This window comes from Salvia splendens, chromosome 9 (genome assembly GCF_004379255.2).
Source record: "Salvia splendens isolate huo1 chromosome 9, SspV2, whole genome shotgun sequence".
Taxonomy (NCBI): domain Eukaryota; kingdom Viridiplantae; phylum Streptophyta; class Magnoliopsida; order Lamiales; family Lamiaceae; genus Salvia; species Salvia splendens.
Window position 1 is genome coordinate 21,892,819 of NC_056040.1, and position 20,651 is coordinate 21,913,469.

The 20,651-nt window shown below is 37.3% G+C and overlaps 2 protein-coding genes across 5 annotated transcripts; one reads left to right on the plus strand and one right to left on the minus strand.

Annotated features, from left to right (window-relative positions):
• Positions 1 to 4,464: 4,464 nt before the first annotated feature.
• Positions 4,465 to 11,115, plus strand: LOC121748193 (probable transcriptional regulator SLK2). Of its 4 annotated transcripts, none has more exons than XM_042142422.1 (10): positions 4,465 to 4,521; positions 5,198 to 6,349; positions 6,552 to 6,683; positions 6,904 to 6,952; positions 7,319 to 7,533; positions 7,632 to 7,700; positions 8,218 to 8,318; positions 9,467 to 9,560; positions 9,640 to 9,709; positions 10,011 to 11,115. In XM_042142422.1, exons 2-10 carry the CDS (start codon positions 5,405 to 5,407, stop codon positions 10,883 to 10,885), a joined length of 2,550 nt encoding a protein of 849 aa, XP_041998356.1. In that variant the 5' UTR covers positions 4,465 to 4,521; positions 5,198 to 5,404; the 3' UTR covers positions 10,886 to 11,115. The 4 variants fall into 4 exon arrangements, with proteins under 4 accessions (XP_041998356.1, XP_041998353.1, XP_041998354.1 ...); XM_042142419.1 differs by lacking the exon at positions 4,465 to 4,521 and adding an exon at positions 4,547 to 4,721; XM_042142420.1 differs by lacking the exon at positions 4,465 to 4,521 and adding an exon at positions 4,742 to 4,975.
• A 1,371-nt stretch (positions 11,116 to 12,486) lies between these two features.
• On the minus strand, positions 12,487 to 19,138 carry LOC121748790 (threonine--tRNA ligase, mitochondrial 1-like). Its single transcript, XM_042143311.1, has 20 exons — positions 18,849 to 19,138; positions 18,541 to 18,778; positions 18,387 to 18,446; positions 18,159 to 18,248; positions 17,835 to 17,909; positions 17,608 to 17,736; positions 17,439 to 17,528; positions 17,250 to 17,338; positions 17,077 to 17,173; positions 16,895 to 16,981; positions 16,693 to 16,777; positions 16,181 to 16,275; positions 15,876 to 15,908; positions 15,703 to 15,789; positions 15,414 to 15,506; positions 15,163 to 15,255; positions 14,471 to 14,692; positions 14,105 to 14,176; positions 12,984 to 13,055; positions 12,487 to 12,758 (listed from the first exon to the last, which is right to left on the minus strand). Exons 1-20 carry the CDS (start codon positions 19,109 to 19,111, stop codon positions 12,663 to 12,665), a joined length of 2,166 nt encoding a protein of 721 aa, XP_041999245.1. The 5' UTR covers positions 19,112 to 19,138; the 3' UTR covers positions 12,487 to 12,662.
• Positions 19,139 to 20,651: the final 1,513 nt, after the last annotated feature.

The following is a 20,651-nucleotide window of genomic DNA, read 5'->3' on the forward strand; positions in this document are numbered from 1 at the left end:
CGAAACGTGGTTTTTAGTATGAATATGTGAAGCTTTTCTAAACATGTTTGCCATGCCATGTTTTTGCTTTTACGATTACCTATCTGCTTGGCTATGTCAATCATGTTAAATCGAATTCGGGTCCCAGTAAGGCCGCAAACCCTACTCGGACTAGTGTACACATATGGGGATCGTGAGCTAACTTTCGAGTTGGCCGGTCCAGTGACCGTAGTGGAATGTGGCCACATTCCCGGTTCACATACGTTCAGATATGATATCTATGTTTATGTGATTGCGCAACCAATTTTATGAAATTAAAGGAAATTTAGTGACTCAGACCTTTTAAATAAAGCCATGTGTTCACTCAACTGTGGCTGACAAATTTAAATGAAACTTATATTTTGGCACTATGTCCACTGAGTATATTAAGTACTCAGCCCTGCATGTTTCTTTTCTAACGTGCAGGTTGAGCGTGACCGAGGAGGCGAAGGTGTTGAGTTATGGTTTTTAATAAGTAGCAATAGGTAGCCCAAAGTAGTGTGTCTTCACACATGCTACATTGCTTTGATCTCTTCCGCTGCAATAGGACTTTGTACTAGGAGTTTATGAACCCGGTTATTATACTCTGATTTTATTTTGACCATGTACCATTTTCGCCTTCAGAATTAATATTTTGAGTTTGACTTATCCCTTATGTTTATCTCTTTATTTTAAGACTTTTTTTAGTCACGATATAACTGCACTCACTAGCACTAGGGAGATGAGGTCGTGACAAGCATATTGCTGAAGTCCGAGCTGTCGGCGTTGGATGGGTGGGTTCCAACAAGTTGGTGGGTATTGCGGCAAGGGATGCAGCGTCGGGCTTGGTCCGGCTGTGTAGCAGGGCTGGTGGCTGGTGGCCTGGAATGGCGGTTGTGCGGCGGTGTACAACGTGGCCGCGTCGGGTGGTTCAGGTTCGGGCCAGAGTGGAGAGTGCGTTGCTGCTACCCTGTGCTCATGCTCAACCAATCGGGTCTCGAGTCGGGCGAGCCAAACGTGGATATACTCCAACGTTGCTGTTGTTGAATTCAGTTGCAAGCCTTAGGATGCTTGCGATATCTCCGGCCATGAATGAAGATTGACTTCGGCCATGATCTCTCAATGAAAGCACCAATTGATAAGGGTTTAACCCCTTATCAAGTAGGAAGATAGGAGAAAGTCGCGAGGAAACCCAGCCTCGTCGATCAATCTAGAAACTAGAGTTTGCAGAAAGAAACTAAACGATAAAATAAGTAGAGCAAAATAGGTTATTTCACTGATTGAATAAAGAGAATAACAATAGCTATATTTATAATAGGGATACTAACTTAATGAACAAGACAAAAGATACGGAAAAGATATGCACTCACTAAATATCTAACTAAACAATGCAACTAAATAATAATGTTAGATATAAAAGAGATATGGAATAATAAACGTATCAGGGGCCGAGTCTAGATAGGTCACCTGGGCTGGTGACCCGAGTGCCACTTTTTTTCAAAACTTATTTTATTTTAATGCTTGTTTCGAGACTACTACGAAAAGACCCCCTAGCTATCTTTTTTCATAAACTTTGTTGAATGAAAAATCATAGTAACTCCTTGTGAGGTTTCTTTCCTTTGGAAAACTATCCAATTCCTAATTTGATTAGGTTTCTTGATTTCTTCTCTTTAGACTGAATTAAGTTTAGGTATGCACGGTAATGCACCAATGGCACGTGTAGGGTAGTGGTGTCATTTGCGATTTAGCTTGGTGAAAGTTACATAAGGTTGCCTTCATTGTTTTGGATGAGGTCTTAAGGTCCCAAGCCTAATTTCTCCTCATATACACTTCTTCATCCTCCAATATTCCATTAAATCATTTTGGCTCTAGTTTTTGTGGATAGATTTACCCTATCTTTTACTATCTCCGTCCCACAAGAATATGCACTCTTTCCTTTTTAGTCTGTCCCCCAAAAATATGCACTTTCCAATTTTCGAAACTATTTTTCTCTCTAATGAGGTGAGACTCATTCCCTACTAACATTACTTTAATTACTTCTCTCTATCTCTCTCTTACTTTACCAATTTTGCATTAAAATGCGTGCCGAACCCAAAGTGCATATTCTTTGGGGACGGAGGGAGTATGTTATTTGAAGATCAAACATTATTGGGCACATCTTGGGCATATTAGATGGATCTATATATGAAGATCCATATGGCCATATCATTTGATATCTAGATCCATATCATTTTGATATGCATTGTACCTAAATGACTAAACAATTCGCTGTGTCCATCTCTTTTATATTTGTGATTGTTTGTATTTATTTCTCAAGTTGTCGGCGCCAAGTGCATAAGAGACAACTTTGCAATCCATGCTTCATATGGCATATTATAGACTATCCTGCCAGATACTCTGTTTTAACCTCATCAAAACTAAATGAAAAAACAAGTATTGTTGTGATGATGCATGTACTAAGAAGTTTGTAGTCACCAAATACTTGGACTACAAAATGGTCGATATTCAACCAATCATGGAATAAGTTGCAAGAGTTTTAATTGACCATCTGTTACATTATTGATGAGGTATACTCCTGCTAGATACACTTACCACTGACACAATCACAAAGAAACTGCCCCTAAGTTAAGAAGACTTCGAGAGATATCTCAAACACAAGCAAAAGGAGATAACTTTTCAAAACCTAATCTTGAAACTGCACATCGAGACATACGTGCACAAGGACGATCAGAAGGCCAATGGGCTTGCCCGTTCGATGCAAATGCCAACTTGTTGGAGTGAGATAAGATAGTCAAGGAAAACAACCAACGAGAAAGTTTGAAGGTGACTGCTACAATTGTGACAAACCTAGTCACTTGTCCAAGGATTGTCATAATCTAAAGAAGAAGAAGCCAATTGCCCAAGTCATCGGAGTTCGGTTCTTAGCAGTGCTGCTAAATCCGAGACAAAACCGTTTGATTTTTGGAGATGACATGCCAAATCCGGAAGCACTACCAAAGTGTATATAATCTTGCGTGAAAAGGACTCTTCGACTCAACTATATTTTACGAGTAATAATTCCATTTTTCCCTTTTTTCTGTTTAATAGTGTAATTTTCCTTCACTTTCTTTTAGATTATATTATACCCCACAAATTAGCTTTATAAACAGAACTAACTCTACATCAATAGTAAATATACATATACATAATATCCTTAAATTTTTAAATTCAATTGAATTAAATTAAAAATAATTTTTTTATTTATTGTATTATATGTAGCAATAAGAAAGAAGTGATATAAAAAATTTATGTCAAATCGTATCATGATTTCGAGTTTATTCGAATTAATTATACAGTATTTAGTAATAAATTTTTTTCTCAGATTTACATATATTTAAGTTAAAATTTCAAATTTTTTTAGAATTGTTGCAAAATGATTAGTATAAAATTTATTTTGAATCAATTAATGTTTATAAATCGATTTTCACTATAAAATGTTAAAAAAAGTTCGATGATGTAAATCCTAACATTTATCACTAAAATCAATAAGGTTTTCTAGACAGATAATATTATTACAACGGGTGCGATAGGGGAAACATGCCGCGGTTTGAGAAAAAAAGGTTAGAATTTTGAACCAAACCATCTAATTATAGTTTCCTAATGAAAGCTAGGGCTGACAATTTTCGACACGACACGATAATCCGACACGAATCCGCACGAAATTATTGGGTTGAGGTCAAGTCTTATTGGATCCGTGTCCTTATCGGGTTGACCCATTAAGAACCCGATAATTTCGGGTTGGGTTCGGGTCGGATGCGGGTCGGATACGGGTAACCCATTAAAAATAATATTATTATTTTTATTATTATTTAAAAATATATATATTACTTTAATTTTTTAATTTCTTATAAATTAGGTTTCAATAGTATAAAACGAATTTTAATTGTGTAAATTAGGTTAAAAATTAAGGTTTAATCGTGTAATATTAGGTTTTAATCGTGTAATATCAGGTTCGGGTTATTATCGTGTCGTGTCAACCCATATTATATCGTGTCGATAACGGGTTCGTGTCGGGTGCAGGTCGTGTTCAGATTTGAAGGTAGCAGGTCGGGTTCGTGTTCGGATTTACAGTTTCCTTAACAGGTCGGGTTCAGGTTAGACCTTATTGGGTTGGGTCATTATCAGGTTGACCCGATAACGACCCAATCCGCACGATTTGCCAGCCCTAATGAAAGCCTTAACACAAGTTAAAAAAATTTATTAGAATCTATTCAACTCCAATCTCCAATCCTGGAGAGCCACGTGTCGTGTCAACCCCAACGACATCGCGTCGCCACCGTGAGATCCTGCCCCGACTCCAAACACCAAACAATCAACCGCCACGTGTCCACAGACCCACCGCCTTCATCCGGTCATCACCATCGTCCACCGGCTACACCCGGTAGCACCCCCCCCCCCCCCTTACTTCCCCCGAAAAATCTTTTCTTTTCTACCTATTTTGTTTATTTTTGCTAAATTCATTCTGTTTGCTCTCTCTTTATCCAGGTTTGATTATACTATATTCTTTAATTTTTTTTCTTAATGTATTTTTAATTAAATTAATTATTTGTTGTTAGATTTAAGTTTAAAAGTCTCTATTTTGGCTTGCGTGTTCCAAGTTCAGACCTCTAATCTTTGTCCTGTTCTAATATTTTGTGCCAATTGTAATTTTTTTGATCTTTGATTAACTTTTTCTGAGGTCTAAGGTGATGCTCTTTGGAACTTAATCTGATTAAATTTACTCCAAATTACCTTTACACCAGTGAATTTGCTTGATTAAAGATAGTTTCAGTTTAATCGTTTTGTTTTATTTACTTGGTATTGGAAGGTTGAAATTGAATTGGGTTCTTCTTATGTGGGTATCTTCGTTTGTTACGTTTGAATGATTCGTCAACTGCTACCTTCTGCTTTCAGCTACTTAGTTGCCAAGATTTGTGCTTTATTGGATTTGGCTTTAATGGTGCTGGTCGTGAATTAGGGTTTTGTGTATATAGCTGCGAAATTGTTGTTTTTAAAGTGAATTTGCAATTAGGATATCTTTATTTTCTAGTTGCTTAACTCTAGAAACTTGCGGCTCGATGTATTTTCATTGCCTTTTCTTTCTTTCTTTTTTCTTCTTTGGTGCCGTTATAATGTAGCTTGCTAGTGTTACTGATTGTTGCTGATATTTCTGCTTGTACAGTTCCTGGCAGATTCCAAAGGAGTATTCTTTTTAGAATATTTTTTTAAAGGCGGAAGAAGTGGAAGAAGTAGTGAAAAAGTACCCACAGCTGGTTGTTATCTTGTTAGCTAGCTTAACTGAGTCTTCTCGTTTGTATGATTGCCTTTAACTGTCGAAGAGTTAGCGCTGGATAATTTTCATCCTAGGCGTGAAGCATTTGTGCATCCAATGGTGCCGTCTCGGATGGTTGGTGGAATGGCACAATCATCTTCGAGTTCAGGAATATTTTTTCAGGAAGATGGGCAGTCGCAGGTTGCAGGAAATTCTCAGTTGAGTTCAAATTTTGGGAACTCTTCACATGCAATTCCTGGACATCCTCGAGGCTACATGGGACCGCTTCTGGGGGATGTCAGCAACACAGTCTTTAATAGCGTGGCAACCTCAGGACCCAGCATTGGGGCAAGTTCTTTGGTCACTGATGCCAATTCAGGGCTTTCAGGAGGTCCCCATATGCAGAGAAGTGCTAGTTTTAATACAGATTCTTACATGCGGTTACCTGCATCGCCCATGTCATTCACATCTAATAACATTAGCATTACTGGTTCTTCTGTCATGGATGGATCGGCTGTAATTCCACAAAGCTCCAAGCAAGAGCCTGGTTCACAAGCTCAGCAGCATCAGGGAGCTTCAAGTGCCACATCTTTACCCACATCACGAATGGGGCACGTACACCTCCCAGGTGGTCCAAGGATCCCTAATTCTTTCATTCAGGATCCAACCACTATTTCTCAGCTACAAAAGAAACCCCGCTTGGATATAAAGCAGGAAGATATTATACAGCTACAGGTTTTGCAACAGCTGTTACAGAAACAAGATCCCATGCATTTACAGAACCCCAACCCTCAGATTCAAGCCTTAATTCAACAACAGAGACTAAGACAGCATCAGCAACAGCAACAGCATCGGGAACAACAACAGCTTCTTCAGTCAATGCCCCCAATGCAGAGAGTTCAGTTGTTGCAGCAGCAGCAGCAGCAGCAGCAGCAGCAGCTAAGACAGCAGCTTCTACAACAGGGAATGCAGCCTGCATCTGGAATAAAGCGCCCCTATGATGGTGGTGTGTGTTCACGTCGGCTAATGCAGTACCTGTATCACCAGAGACAGAGACCTGCTGTAAGTGTCTGATAGTATCTTAGTTCTTAAATGATTTTGAAAATCTTTTATATAATATCATATTTTCATATTATTCACAACAATTATGCATGACCTATCCTGCACATGAGAGTGTGTTCTACTTGCCTTTCATTTGTTCGTATCTATGGTTGAGACTTTTTGGACACTTTGTGGTGTTATATCTTATAATTCTTCTTGCTAGGACAATACTATTACCTATTGGAGAAAATTTGTAGCTGAGTATTACTCTCCACGTGCAAAGAAGAGGTGGTGCCTATCCTTATACGATAATGTGGGGCATCATTCGCTAGGGGTATTCCCCCAGGCAGCAATGGTAATTGCCTTGGCTCACTCCTTACTTTACCGGAAACCATTGTGCACTTACTTTTCAGCTTGATTTTTCCTCTTCCCAAGAGGAACAGTGATAATTATTAACGTGATCTTTTACTACTTTCTAAACTGTTTATAACCTATCCGTTTCTCCATGGGCTTGCCCCGAGTATATAAAAGCCTGAATTAGTATTTGATGTTCTTGTTGCTTCTTCTTTGTGCAGGATGCATTGCAGTGTGACATTTGTGGGTCAAAATCTGGAAGGGGATTTGGTTAGCTTTATCTAACATTATATCATTTGATTTTTCTGTTTCAATTGACATCACTTTCTGTTGAATCAAGAATATGCTATGATCATATTCTGTCAATTCTATCTTTTTATTACCAGTAAATCCCTGAGAAGTATTTGCTATTTTGGCTATAGGTCTGAGCCTTAGACACATATCAAATTCCAATTTCCTATTGCATTGCAACGTTCACTTAACTATATTCAGTTAGCTACTTGGCTTTAATGCTTCTTGGCGGAAGTAGTCCCACTTAAATTCTGTACACCTCTTCAAGTTGAAACTTGTAATGCTAGTCATATACATTTGGTTGTTTGTGCCTAATACTTCCTGCTTTCTTTGTGGTATTGACAGAAGCGACATTTGAAGTGCTCCCCAGACTCAATGAAATCAAATTTGGTAGTGGTGTCATCGATGAACTTCTTTTTCTGGACTTGCCTCGTGAATGTAGATTTCCTTCAGGAATGATGGTGCTGGAGTATGCCAAGGCAGTCCAAGAAAGTGTATATGAACAACTTCGCGTGGTTCGTGAGGGCCAGCTTCGCATCATTTTCACCCCTGATCTGAAGGTGACCTGTGTAGACCTGTTCATTTGACAATTGAAAGTACCTTCAGGTTCATCTCCCAATTGTTCTCATGTTTACTCTCGCACTCTGAACTTCTTTAGATATTGTCATGGGAGTTTTGTGCGCGTCGTCATGAAGAACTTCTTCCTCGCAGATTGGTTGCACCACAGGTACATAACTTTCACTACCCAATCTAGTTCATTTATTGCAAAGTTATTCTAACTACTTTTAAATGTGCAACTTCCTTACTCGAATTTGTTATTGTAACATTAGATTAATGTTTTTATAGTTTCCTCAACCCAGGGTACACCATTATATTGTAGTTGAAGGAATTTCCTGCTTCTCGAATTTAATAAAAGCACTACTGAGCCTTATTATGCATTCCTCTTTTGTTACTCTTGGTTCTTCTCAAATTATTATGGTTGAAGCTTACTGTTATAGTTGATATTTTTTATTGCTAGAATTTCTCAGTGCAGACCTTCAGTGTGGTTCCTATCCAAAAGCGCTTCTCTGTCCAAATTTGGCATTTGATTTGAAAATGTCTTTTCATATTGATTTATCAATGGAATTAGATTTATTGTTAGATATCTAATAGGTATAGAATAAATTGTGTCAATGATTACAACCTGGATTCTTGGCTTTTAAAATCCCTAAAATGACCTTTATCATGATCCTCTGGAGTTGCAGGTGAATCAATTACTGCAAGTTGCACAAAAATGCCAAAGCACAATATCTGAAAGTGGAACTAATGGCATTTCTCAACCAGATATACAAGCTAATAGTGCAATGTGAGTGAAAAGCTTGGTTTGTTGTCTTTGTTCTCTCTCTTGCTATATTTCACATCATATCTTGAAGTTGAGCTCTGGTTAATGAATTTTGTTCAAATAATGCGACTTGGAACAGTAACCCATATGCCATTTCTTTATCTCATTGTTCTATTATTTGTCATTTGGAAGCAAAAATATTTGTTTTTCATTCATTAGTAAGATTCTGTCTACACCAAACTCCAACTCTCCTATGAGAGTTCTGGTTGCCTTAGTATAGAGAGCTATTTGCTTTTTCACACATGCGGTTTATCTAGGAAAGAGTTGTGCCTGGCTGTTAATGCTAATGGACACATCTTTAAGTATGTTCAGTCACAATCTGATGTGTCGCGGATACAGCTAACTAATATTTTCGGGCTTCTGAAATGGAAAATGTATTGAATTTGCCAAAGCTTGAAACTTTTACTTGTATTTTAATAGTAACTGAATCCAATCTCTTGAGCTGAATATTGGGCAGTTGTTGTTAAACCGAGGGGAATACTATATGAAACGGGTGGAGCAACCAAAAATATAGCTAAAAGGGCTATATAGAATATGCTTAAAACTCAAGTAATGCTTTCCTCTTTGCCTTCTTGCTTCTGGGGTTTTTGTTAGCTGGTAGTATAATATTTGAATTTGATGTACAAATGGTACTGGTAAAAGTTAAATAAAGTATCCCCAATTGATTCAACATGCCGACAATATTTATTCCGCTCTGACACTCTTCAATCAATGTAATAAGGTATAATTACGATGTCGTTGGGGGTTGGCCTGATTACAGAAAACATTCAATTGCTTTTAAACCTTACTAGGTGCTCAAATACAGTACTATGACTACGAGTCATGCCTATTGAGATCTAAAATTGTCCTCACAATGTTACTGTCTGTTAAATTTTGAAAAGTAACTAGTTTTTCCCTAATTAGCTTAAACAACCCTGCTCCCCAAACTGGCCTGCAGGAGGCCTATATGAAAGTTGTAGTTGTCTGTTTCAACCCATTTCCATATGAGGATTACAAAGTGGATATGCTATGACATAATGCGAATGTTAAGTTGCTTGAAATAGTTGGCTTGTCTCTAGAATATGTAGCTCTTTTGTATAGTCTGATTCCTTATTTAATGTCGTAATTTTCAGGGTGGTAACAGCTGGACGTCAGCTTGCAAGGAGTTTGGAGTTGCAATCACTAAATGATCTGGGCTTTTCAAAAAGATATGTCCGGTGTCTACAGGCATGACTGAAAAGTTATCAACTGTTTATTTGGATGCTCGTTTCTCCAGTTTTTTCTTATCCTTATTTTATAATCTTAGATAGCTGAGGTTGTCAACAGCATGAAGGACCTGATGGATTTCTGCACAGAACAAAAGGCTGGACCAATTGGTAATGAATCATCACAATCTGCTTTTCTCATTTTTGGTTTCAGTAAAAGAGTATGTCGGAGAAAATGCCTGACCCTGGTAAAGCGTTATGTTTGGAGCACTAGGAATTGTATGATACAGGCTTATGATCCCTTCATAGTCGGACCTCTACTTTCCTTCTAATTTGACGTCGCCATCTATAGCTTTAGTGGTATTCTCACCATTAAGTGATCGACCGTGGTTGAATCCCCAGTTCCCACTCAAAAAAGAAAAGTAATGTTTACCACTCTGGCAGTTTAAGTTAAATCCCATTTATTTTGCAGAGGGCTTGAAAATTTTCCCCCGAGACACCTCCACGCCCAAGGTTCAGATGCAAAAGACGCAAGAAATGGAGCAGGCGGGTGGTCTTCCTAGTGACCGCAACACACTCAACAAGTTGATGTCGTTGAATCCTGGGCTTAATGGATCAATGAGTAATAACCAAAAGCTGGTTGGCCGAGGTGCTCTGACTGGCTCGGCACAGGCTGCTCTTGCTTTGACTAACTGCCAAAATTTGCTGATGAGACAAAACTCAATGAACTCAGCACATAATAGCTCACATCAGGAGGAGCCTTCTTCACCTTTCAGTACATCCAGCCAGCCTACAACTTCAGGGCCTTCAGGCATTTTGCCAGGTAGCTTTCAGAATCAACCAGTCGGCCAAGCTTCTCAGCGGCAGCAGTTAATGCTGCAGCATACAGCAAATGGGAATGGTCTATTACATCAACATCAATCTTTGCACTCTCAAGGCAGCCAGGCATTACAACAACAAATGATACAGCAACTACTCCAAGATATGAGCAATAAAAATAATGGGACAGCTCCACCACATCAGTCCATGTCTGTGCAGAATCAAGGTGGTAATATGTCGAGGGAAGGTGCTGGCTTTAGGAGTTCCCCGACAGTTAGTGGAGCTGGAAATATGCCAGGGACTAGTGCTGGACGCCCTCCAAGCAGAAGCAATAGTTTTAATGCATCAAACGCTGAACCTCCTCGTCCTGATGTGAACAACACTGGATTTAACGAAAAAACATCGGATTTGTCCCAGAACCTTCATCTATCTGATGAGTTAGTTCCGGATGTCGCCCATGAGTTCTCAGAGAATGGTTTTTTTAACAATGATCTGGACGACGACATGAACTTTGACTGGAAGGCTTGACTCAACTTAGTATAACAAGTCTTGAGCCAAGTAGTGGAAGCCGAGAATGTTGTACAGCTTGTTTCACTTGTCTTCTTTTTCTTTCATTTCTTTTCTACTGACTATGGAAGTTGTAGGACAATTTCTTGCACATTATTCTTTTTCTTGGTTGACTTTTTTTGTTCCTTTTTTAAACTAATGGGTTTCCATATGTAAAACTTCTTGCAAATGTAATCTATTGAGTTGATCAAGTCTTCAGTCTGCCATTGGATTTGCTACTTTGTCCACACAAACTTTCTCCTTGTCGCGCCTATAGAATGCCTAGTGTCTAGTTTATGATGAGTCAATTCGTACTCTCTCCGTCCCATTAAACATAAAACATTTGGTTTTCTGCACGAGATTTTATGTAGTGTTGTTTTATAAGTTAATGAAGAGACGGAGGAAAAAGTAGAGAGTGTTGTTTTTATTTTTAGAAACGTTTCATTTTTAATGGGACAGATGGAGTAATATCTTTCTTTGTATGATGGAATGTAATGTGATTTCTACTTTCATTATACTCCCTCCGTCCCATAAATAGAGACTTTGGTGATGACATAGGTTTTAATGTGAAATTGGTAAGTAGAAGAGATTAGAAAGAAAAAGTGATTGAAGTTATGTTAGTGGATAATGGAGCTCACCTTACAAGAGAGAAAAGACTTGTCAAAAATAGAAAGGGGTTATTTTTGTGGGACGGACCAAAATGAAAAAAAAAATCTATTCTTATGTGATGCGGAGAGTATTCATTTTCTTTATACGATGGAATGAAGGAGAGAATAGAATGAAAATGCAAAGAAATTGTCATTTCATTCCATTATACCAAGAAAAGAAGGGCATAAATGATAGTCTTACCGTTGTCAATTTTGGTGAGAAAACACACACACAACAAATCATATTATATTCTCTCTAGGTCTCTACATCTTAGTTTGCAATTTAGGAGCATTATATGTTAGGATTAGTGTATTGTAAAACATATTACGAGTTGTTTGTATATCTTTATTTGTTGTGAAAAGAAGTAATTTATCGTATTGTGTGTGATTATTAACTAATGTGAACAAACATTTTGGTCTAAAAGCAAACGAGTCTAAGCATTTTACATTGTAGTCTGGATAGTGAAACTGGTCATCACAATAGGTAATTCAATCGGTTCCTTGCAGAAGTAAAACAACATTCAATCGGTTCCTACTCAAGCTCTTGCTCGACAGCCGTCTCACTTAGAATGAAGTTATGGAGCAGAAAACATGTTAGATAAGTTGAATTTGAACTTTGATTGGCTAGAAGGATGTGTTTCGTAGAATATCCCAACATATCTTAAACCACTTTTTTTTTCTTCATTTATAACATGGTTATTTCGATTCAACCATACAGGACCTTGGTGAATGAATATACTTGCGTTTCAAATGAACAAGGTAATTCCCACTTAGATGGAGTACACGCAGAACTGGAACATGATTTTGTTTCAGTTAAAAAAGTTGCCAAAAACACTTCTTCAACACTGCAACGGAAACTATCGCAGAGTAACTAATAGATATCCGTTGAGATGGTAAAAGGTTCGAATGAAATTCAAAGATAAAAGGCATGTGCACTAACAAATGAAACCGACATGTTTACCTTAAAAATAAAAGGAAATAAACAACACAAGCGGTTTTTGATGTCTATATTTTGGTTTTGGTGCTTTTGTTTATAATTCATTCTCTCAGCACTGGAAAAGACCACATTAGAATGGACATCAATTCTGTCATTTGCTAGATTTGAAAGCTGACTACCTAAAAGAAGCAACCTCGTCCTTAAATTGTAGCAGTAGATCGTCGATGTGCTTCAGGGGAGCATCATTTTTGTCTCTGACTCGCACAGCCACCTGAAGACATGCAAGTATAATGAAACAGTTACAAATTTGCAACAATGTCAAGTGTAGCCCAATCTAGCAAAATCCAGAAAAGGATCAACCTCCACAAGGTTGCAGCAAAGAACATAGGAGGAATATTATTAATTAGCATGTGAGTATTCAGTAAGTACACAGGCTTCTTATTAAACCTAACATGCCCCGAACATGACATTACAAATTCTAAAGTTAGATGAGCACCTGTCCAGTTCCAACTTCTTTCTCCCCAACAACTAAGATATAGTTGTACTGAGCCAGTTGAGCTTCCCGTACCTACAATCACCCAAAACCAACCTTCAGTATATATCCACACCATCCTGTCATAAACAGACATTAAAAGTAAAAACTTCAACATCAACACTTCTAATGAAACCCTATGAGTTTACAGGTCACATAATGTCCTGAAAGCTTTTCCAATTGAAAAAAATGGAGCTTCTTATAAATTGCTAGAATAACACCCAATTGACAAAAAGAAAAAGAATCCAAAACTGTACCGTGCAAAAGTCTGCAGTGCCTCAAGATATGGTGCATAAAAATATGAGAAATGTCTAAGATAACCACATATTTAGGCCAGTGTCTTATCAAGTCTGCTCCTCCCACACTCATGATTGAAAGGCCAAGGCTATATAGGGTTAGTGTTATGAGAATTAGGAAATTTGTCTCATGTTGACATAAAAATAAATTTAATTTCTAGTAAATGCACTATCCCCAAATTTTAGTTACTAACCAAATCTATTTTTTTGTTCAAAAAATACATCAACTTTTATCTTTAGCAAAATCAGTTCTCTGGAGTATGATGTAAAATCCAAAAGTATCATTGTAACTTTTCCATCATTGGAGTATGATGTAAAATCCAAAAGTATTAATGGTACCCAGTGTTCGATTGTGGACATAACAAATGGTAAAAAAAAATTGCTTGATATAGTTACAGTCAGAAAAAAAATGTCAGAACTTGTGTTTGTGTACCACGTCGTATTCGAGAAATTTCAGCGAGAGCTTTCAGAAGGTACATTTAAAATTCATATCGAATGCCATAAAATTGAGTTAATTGGCTAATGAAATTAGGAATCTGTAACAGAATTCTAAAAACGATAAAAAGTTCATGTATTTATAGTCATTTGAAAACCAAAATTTAGATATGCTTCAATGTATTTACAAACAATTAGTTCATAGAAAACCAAAGTTCATGCATTTTAGTGTAGGTTTAAGTTACGTTTTGATTAAAAGAGAAAACTTGCGCTGAGGCCTGAGAAAGCTATAAAGTGTCTTCTTGAAAGTTATTGTCATTCATATGAAGAGAGTGGATATCTTTATACACGCACCTTTTTATTAATTGTCCTGTCAGTTGTGTCAACATCAACATAATACCCAGCATCATGTATGCGATCCCGTACCTACAATCATGAAAAGGTGATCATGAATAAATCCCTTAAAAGGTCGCTGATTAAAGACAATTTTTAGATCATGCCTTAGTTTGGAACACAATCACCAAGAAATTCTGCATATTCCATACATGCAGACCAAAAAGGGTTGGGGGGAGAAAAAAGAAGACGAAAAATAAGCAACTGATATAATTTCTGAATCTCAATTTGTCACAAAGCCAATTATAAAACAAAATTTATAACAAATCTAGGAAATCTGAAAGAAATAGAAAGGTAGGTGTTCATTCAGAAAAATCAGCAACTAACCTCTAAGGCGTAACTTTGGGATTTGTCAGAAACAGGGCATACTATTGCTTGGCGTGGACTTAGCCAAAAAGGCCACTTCCCCTTGTAGTGCTCCAATAGTATAGCAAACATTCGTTCAACAGAACCAAGAATTGCTCGGTGAATCATTACAGGTGTTTCCGTCTTGTTTTCGTCTTCCGCTGAGTAAGATAATTTGAAACGAGCAGGGAGTTGAAAGTCCAACTGAAACAGTAGAATACTTGATCAAAAATCCATACCTAGATTATGAAGCCAACACATTTTGTCTGCGCTATTTAAAAATTTGGGACCACACCACATGCCTCAGGCATGCCAAAAACTGCCAGGTCCTACGGCAGTTTAAGAGCTTTTCAAGCACAATTTTAGCATAACCTCATATTCAGCCAATAGCCTGTAGCTTTTAATTGTATGGTTTTTCCTAACAGAAATCCATCCACAGACAGCACTTCTGTTCCCAAGTCAAACAGTTTGCTGTCTATAACTTGTAGTTTTAGCTACCATGCCATCTCCCCAATCTTATTCCCCAAATAATTATTGAGTATGGTACTACTTGAATGTTATAAACGTTAAAATTGGTATGGGTGGATGATTTGCCTCAAGTAAAGTCCGCTAAATCCATCGCTTATCAACTCATTTACATGACAAGATAAGGAAAAGGCAGTTATAAAATAAACCTGCAATGTTGCACACTGGAATTTTCTTCTCATTGCATCAGAAACACTGATATCTATCTTCGGCCCGTAAAATGCTCCATCACCTTCATTTATCTAATAGAATATCTGAAATCAGTTCTAGCAAAAGAAGTTGACAAAGTTGAAAACTATGGAGACAATGAAATGTGATCACTTTTTATAAAAAAACACATGCCATAAGAGTGGAATAAAATTTTGTTTGGCCAAGCAATATCAGTGTATGAGAAACTAACCTCCCAGGGCTTTCCAAACTCATTCAGTGCTTCTGTAAGAGCAGTTTCAGCCCTTTCCCATGTTTCAACATCTCCAAGATATTTCTCTGGCCTCTACATGACATTGGAAAAATATTAAAGCAAGATCCTATACATTAGCCACACTCAGATCTGACCACCAGAGCAAAGTGAAAAAGGAGTGACATGTACAAACAACAAATTTTAGGCTCTCCTTCATCTAACATACGCTCTCTTTCATCTATAGCATGTGCTTTCTACTTTTTTTTTTAGGAGTTGTTGGGATTCATACCGTCGATAACTTCAGGTCAAAAGTGAAGCCAAATATTTCATAAACGCAACTGATAAATTCTAAGACGCCTTTGACTTCATCTTTAATCTGTACAATTTGTGGCAAAAAAGATCAGAAAGAAGGCTTTGTACTGAAACAATAAAACTAGAACAGAACCAGATAATTGATCTTACTTGAGACTCCCTGCAGAAGATATGAGCATCATCCTGTACCAAAACATTAGAGTCAAATCTCCGTAGCAGTCACAAAAAAAATTAGAAATAAAAATTGCATCTAGTATTTAACTAAGCTGAATTATCAAGCTTCATATAGGTAAACTTTAGACCAAAACACCAAAAGATAGAAAATCAAGGACCTTAATATAGACCAGATCAGTAGTTAAAAAATGAAATGCAAGACGCACACACAATAAGAAAGTGCTTTACAAGATCACCGAGATTTTTCGCTATCACTTTTTACTAGAAGATTTTAGGTATACCTGCTGAAACCGCCTCACACGGGTCAACCCAGTAAGAGCACCACTTGCCTCATTGCGATGCAAGACCCCAAAATCAGCCAGGCGGAGTGGAAGCTCTGTAAAAGTTGCAAATGTTAATTGTGGGGATCTTTTGACGAATGAACTAAATATAAGAAATCCACACAAAAGAGTACAAGGACATGCAGTAAGCATGAAATCTAATCCAAAAGTTTCTCATTGTGTAACAGAAATAGCAAGATGGTTAGCATTCAAACACGATCATTGAAATGCAGTTATTCGAGCAATGAAGTTGATGAAATCACCAGATATCACAAGAAGCAGGGATAACTCAACTTATGCAATGATATTTTGCATCAATTAATTATGCATCCCCTAACCAAGATTAATACTATAATAACCAATAATTACATGGATTGCGGACAGATTTGACTTTAGTCCCCAACTGCAGGCTGATGGCACATCCATTCTAGTCAACAGGGTATATAATGGCAAAAAAAAGGAAAGAGGCCCACCTCTATATGAACGCACTCTATGATCAAATATTAAACAATGGCCAGGGCAGTTCATTGGCTTGAGTCCAAATTCTTGCTTCTCTACCTGCAATAACAATAAAACATATACTACATCAAATTTAGCAGATAAATAAAGTCCAGCCCCAAATTACCAAAAATAAAGAACAGAATTCTAATGATCTTCTTAAAACAATAATTGAACCTCAAACACAAACATATTCTCCTTGTAGTTTGCAGCATGACCAGATGTTTCCCACAGCTGCATATTGTACATATTTGGAGTCCAAACCTAATGATTTAAGTAATAGGTGGTTATTAATTGAGAGAACTTGTACATCAACAAATCCAAATGCATCCTTTTCAGCATTAGAGTCTAACTCTAACCTCCTCATAACCTCTCTTCCAGTACTGACTCCGTATAAATTCCAGCAACTTGTTGCAAACTCGAGAGCCATGAGGTAGAAAGAAACAACTTCCCGGGCTAACTTGCATGAAAAAAGACATCTAATTAGATTCATGAATTAAGATAAAACTATAAAAGTAGCTCAAACTTATACCTTAGAGGATGAAAAAAGAAAAGTTCTTGCTTTTTAGTGAGTTCTCTGTGATCATATTTTTTAGCTTCTTCAAGCATGGCCTTATATTCCTGAAAGGATTACCGATTACAACAAAACACATCAAGAGATATTGATAATGCAAACAGCTACCACCTTCTTACAGTAGACAGGAATGTTAAAATATATTACCTTCAAACGCTTTTGGTCTGGAAAAGATATGCCATAAACCCTCTGCAAGCTCTCACGGTCTTTATTTCCACGCCAATAAGCAGATGAAGCCTAATTATACAGAACAAGGATTAAGGAGAAATAAACAATTTTGTTGACAGCAAACATTTACTTCCATAACAGATCCCACCTTCAAGCAACTAAACGCTTTCACAAAAGCAGTATTTGGTATGTGAGGTCCACGACACAGATCAACCAAAGGACCACATCTGTATACCGTTATAGTTTTATCTTCGGGTAAATCTTTTATAATTTCAACCTGTTGAAAGGATGGGAAAGAAAAAACAATACAGAAGTGACACAGAGCTAATTCAAGAATAGAAACACTAGATAACGAATGCAAAGAAGTATAGTTACCTTAAAAGGATTATCAGAGAACATGTCGATAGCCTGCTGCCTTGTCACTTCAATACGCTCGAAAGGTTGTTTTTCCTAATGCAAAAGGAAAAGTAATGATTACCTGAAGTACTACAAAATAAAACAATACACCATACTTATGCAGGTAAAGAGGTAGAAGAGGCCTTATTTTCCATAACCTTCTTCCAAAAAAAAGACACGTCAATGTTGAAGCAATAAATTTACCAACCGAAATGCATGTCACAGATAACAGCATGCGATCAAGTGCCTATTAAGGATAACCAACATACAAATTCACTATTTAAGAGTAAAAGGAGCTCATACATCAACAGCTTTCTTGGCAGCTGCTTCAATATGTTTAAAGTGATCCTCGTTCAATCCTAAATCGCCATAAAATGCATCGTAGTAAAATCCCTGCAAATTATTTAGCCAGTTTGCCATAAGTTTCCACACATATTATGAGAAAATCACTTGAAATGCAATCCCTGCTTTAATATACGGAACCATGAATCAGTGAGAGAACAAGGCAACAAGGAAAAGTTCAAAATCCACCTCCCCTCTGGTGGTACACGGCCCAATGCATAGTTTACATCCATATGTTTGCTCCAACGACTGTAATAACCCAAAGCAATCACATGGTTAATGGTCAGATCAGCCAAACTCATATCTTTCAATGAATAAAATGATGAGACTAGAGAAGTCTTACTTCGCCAAGAATGTGCGCACTCGAATGCCAGAATGTATCGCGCCCTTCGTCAGTGTCAAAAGTAAACAGTGCAAGTTTGCAATCTTCTTCCAGAGGCCGATTCATATCCCACAAAACCCCATTCACCTTCGCAATTAGAGCGTTCGACGCCAAGCTCTTTGATATCTCCTTCGCCACATCAAACGGTGAGGTGTTCCATTTCTTCCCTTCCTTAACCTTTCCATCGGGCAATGTAATCCTAAATTCGCCAAAAACCGAACAATTGGAACTATACACACATAAAAAAGGGAATAGCTAATGAAAATTACGTAATTAGTTCGTCTGAAAGCGCCATTCGCTTAAGTTTTTGCTCATTTTGGAGTGATTCGAAGAGCGCGATGCGTTTGGGGATGACGGATTGAAGATACGCTTCGTCTTTGGTGTAGAGGGGTTGAGCAGAGATCGAGCTAGGCTTAGCCTTGCTGCCAGTGGCGGATTCTCCCATCGGATGGAAAAGGCGGCGGCGAGGATAGGTGAGAGGCAGAGGACGGCGGAGGGATAAGGAGATGCGCCACAAGACAGAGAATTGCATAAACTGCAGAGGGTTAGTTGTGTGAGGTTTTTCAACCTGCTGCAGTTTTCAATAATAAAATATTGTCTAAACATCTTTTTAATTCTCTTAAAATTTTAATACTCCTAATTTTAAAAAAAATTTAAGTGTTGTAAAGTGATTAGTGTGAAATTTATTTTAAATCAATTAATGTTTATAAATCGATTTTCAGTGTTAAATGTTAAAAAAAAGTTTGATTATGTGCGGACAATTATTTACATTTATCACTACCAAAAAAATATTGAAAGTCCGTATATTTAGAGGCAAATAATTGTGATATTGCCAAGCCTATTTTATCAATAGACAAAATATTTCAAAATTCATGTATTTCTATAAAAAAGTCAGACAAAAACTATAAAATGCTGAAATTTTGTATATTAAAATGGAGTAGTAATTAGTCCTACGACGAAGTCAAAAATATACTATGAGATGAGAAAAACAATTCACTCTAATCTCTTTTATAGAATAATTTCATAACATGATAACAAGATTAAACGAATATATGTCGTTTAAAAGTAATACAAATTGACCTACATATATAAGGGATCCTTTCCACCTCTCTTTTTCTCCAAATTCAAACTCTCTCTCTCTAGATCTATAAATAAGATATTAATATCTATATATAAAGAACTAAATTAATTATAAAAATAGGAAGATCTTCAATAAGAAAAAGCCCTTTCCAAAAATGGCAGCTAAACGGTTTTTCGGCGGCGACGAAGATCAACCTAACCAGAAACGGATAAAAACTATGTCGTCTTTTGCTTCGTAAGATTTTTGTGTTTGTGTTCGTGTTTATATATATGAATGAACATCTCTAATTTTGCTGCTTTGCAGTGTCATTGTTGGAGGTGAAGCTAAATGAATGGAAGAATGGTGTTGTTTGGAACTAACCATTGCAACGGTTGAAGTAACAATGGCTTGATCAAGCAACAAGCATGGCTTGATCAAGCAACGACAACTGACCTAGCGGTTGAGGGTGACGATTGACCAAGCGTTGCATCAGTTCGGAACGGTCGCAAGACGCGCAGCAGTTATGCGCGACACTCTATATAAAGGAATGACCGAGTAACAACAAATACATCAAGATCTTAATAGCGAGATTAAGACTGTTCATTATTACAAGAGATACACTATCTTTGTGAGATTCACATCGTTATCGGCTGTGATTGTCGAGGGAAAAACGTTTGTATGTGAGTTTGAGTGTTCTTGATCGTGTCGATCAAGTGTTGACTCTTGTAATCACTTTTTGAGTGTTTGAATAAAATTATGGGATCATCTTCTCCGTGGATGTAGGTCATTCGACTGAACCACGTAAATATTTGAGTATTGTGCATTCCATTTCTGTTATCTTCGGATCTTATATATATTGAAGTTAAGTCACAAATTGGTGCCGTCTGTGGGAAGCGCATCCGAAGAAGTCTACTGACTGCGATGTCGACAGCAAAATTTGAAATGGAAAAGTTCAATGGAAAGAACGATTTTGGGTTGTGGAAACTCAAAATGAAGGCGATGATGATGCAGA

What these genes read in the sequence shown, in the direction of transcription:
- LOC121748193 (XM_042142422.1), top strand. Translation starts at nt 5,405, where the DNA reads ATGGTGCCGTCTCGGATGGTTGGTGGAATGGCACAATCATCTTCGAGT. An exon ending in TTTTCACCCCTGATCTGAAG is followed by an intron (nt 7,534 to 7,631) that starts GTGACCTGTGTA and finishes GAACTTCTTTAG; the next exon opens with ATATTGTCATGGGAGTTTTG. An exon ending in GATATGTCCGGTGTCTACAG is followed by an intron (nt 9,561 to 9,639) that starts GCATGACTGAAA and finishes TTATAATCTTAG; the next exon opens with ATAGCTGAGGTTGTCAACAG.
- LOC121748790 (XM_042143311.1), bottom strand. Translation starts at nt 19,111, where the DNA reads ATGCAATTCTCTGTCTTGTGGCGCATCTCCTTATCCCTCCGCCGTCCT. An exon ending in CTTTCAGACGAACTAATTAC is followed by an intron (nt 18,779 to 18,848) that starts GTAATTTTCATT and finishes TGGCGAATTTAG; the next exon opens with GATTACATTGCCCGATGGAA. An exon ending in AGTTTGGAAAGCCCTGGGAG is followed by an intron (nt 15,256 to 15,413) that starts GTTAGTTTCTCA and finishes ATATTCTATTAG; the next exon opens with ATAAATGAAGGTGATGGAGC.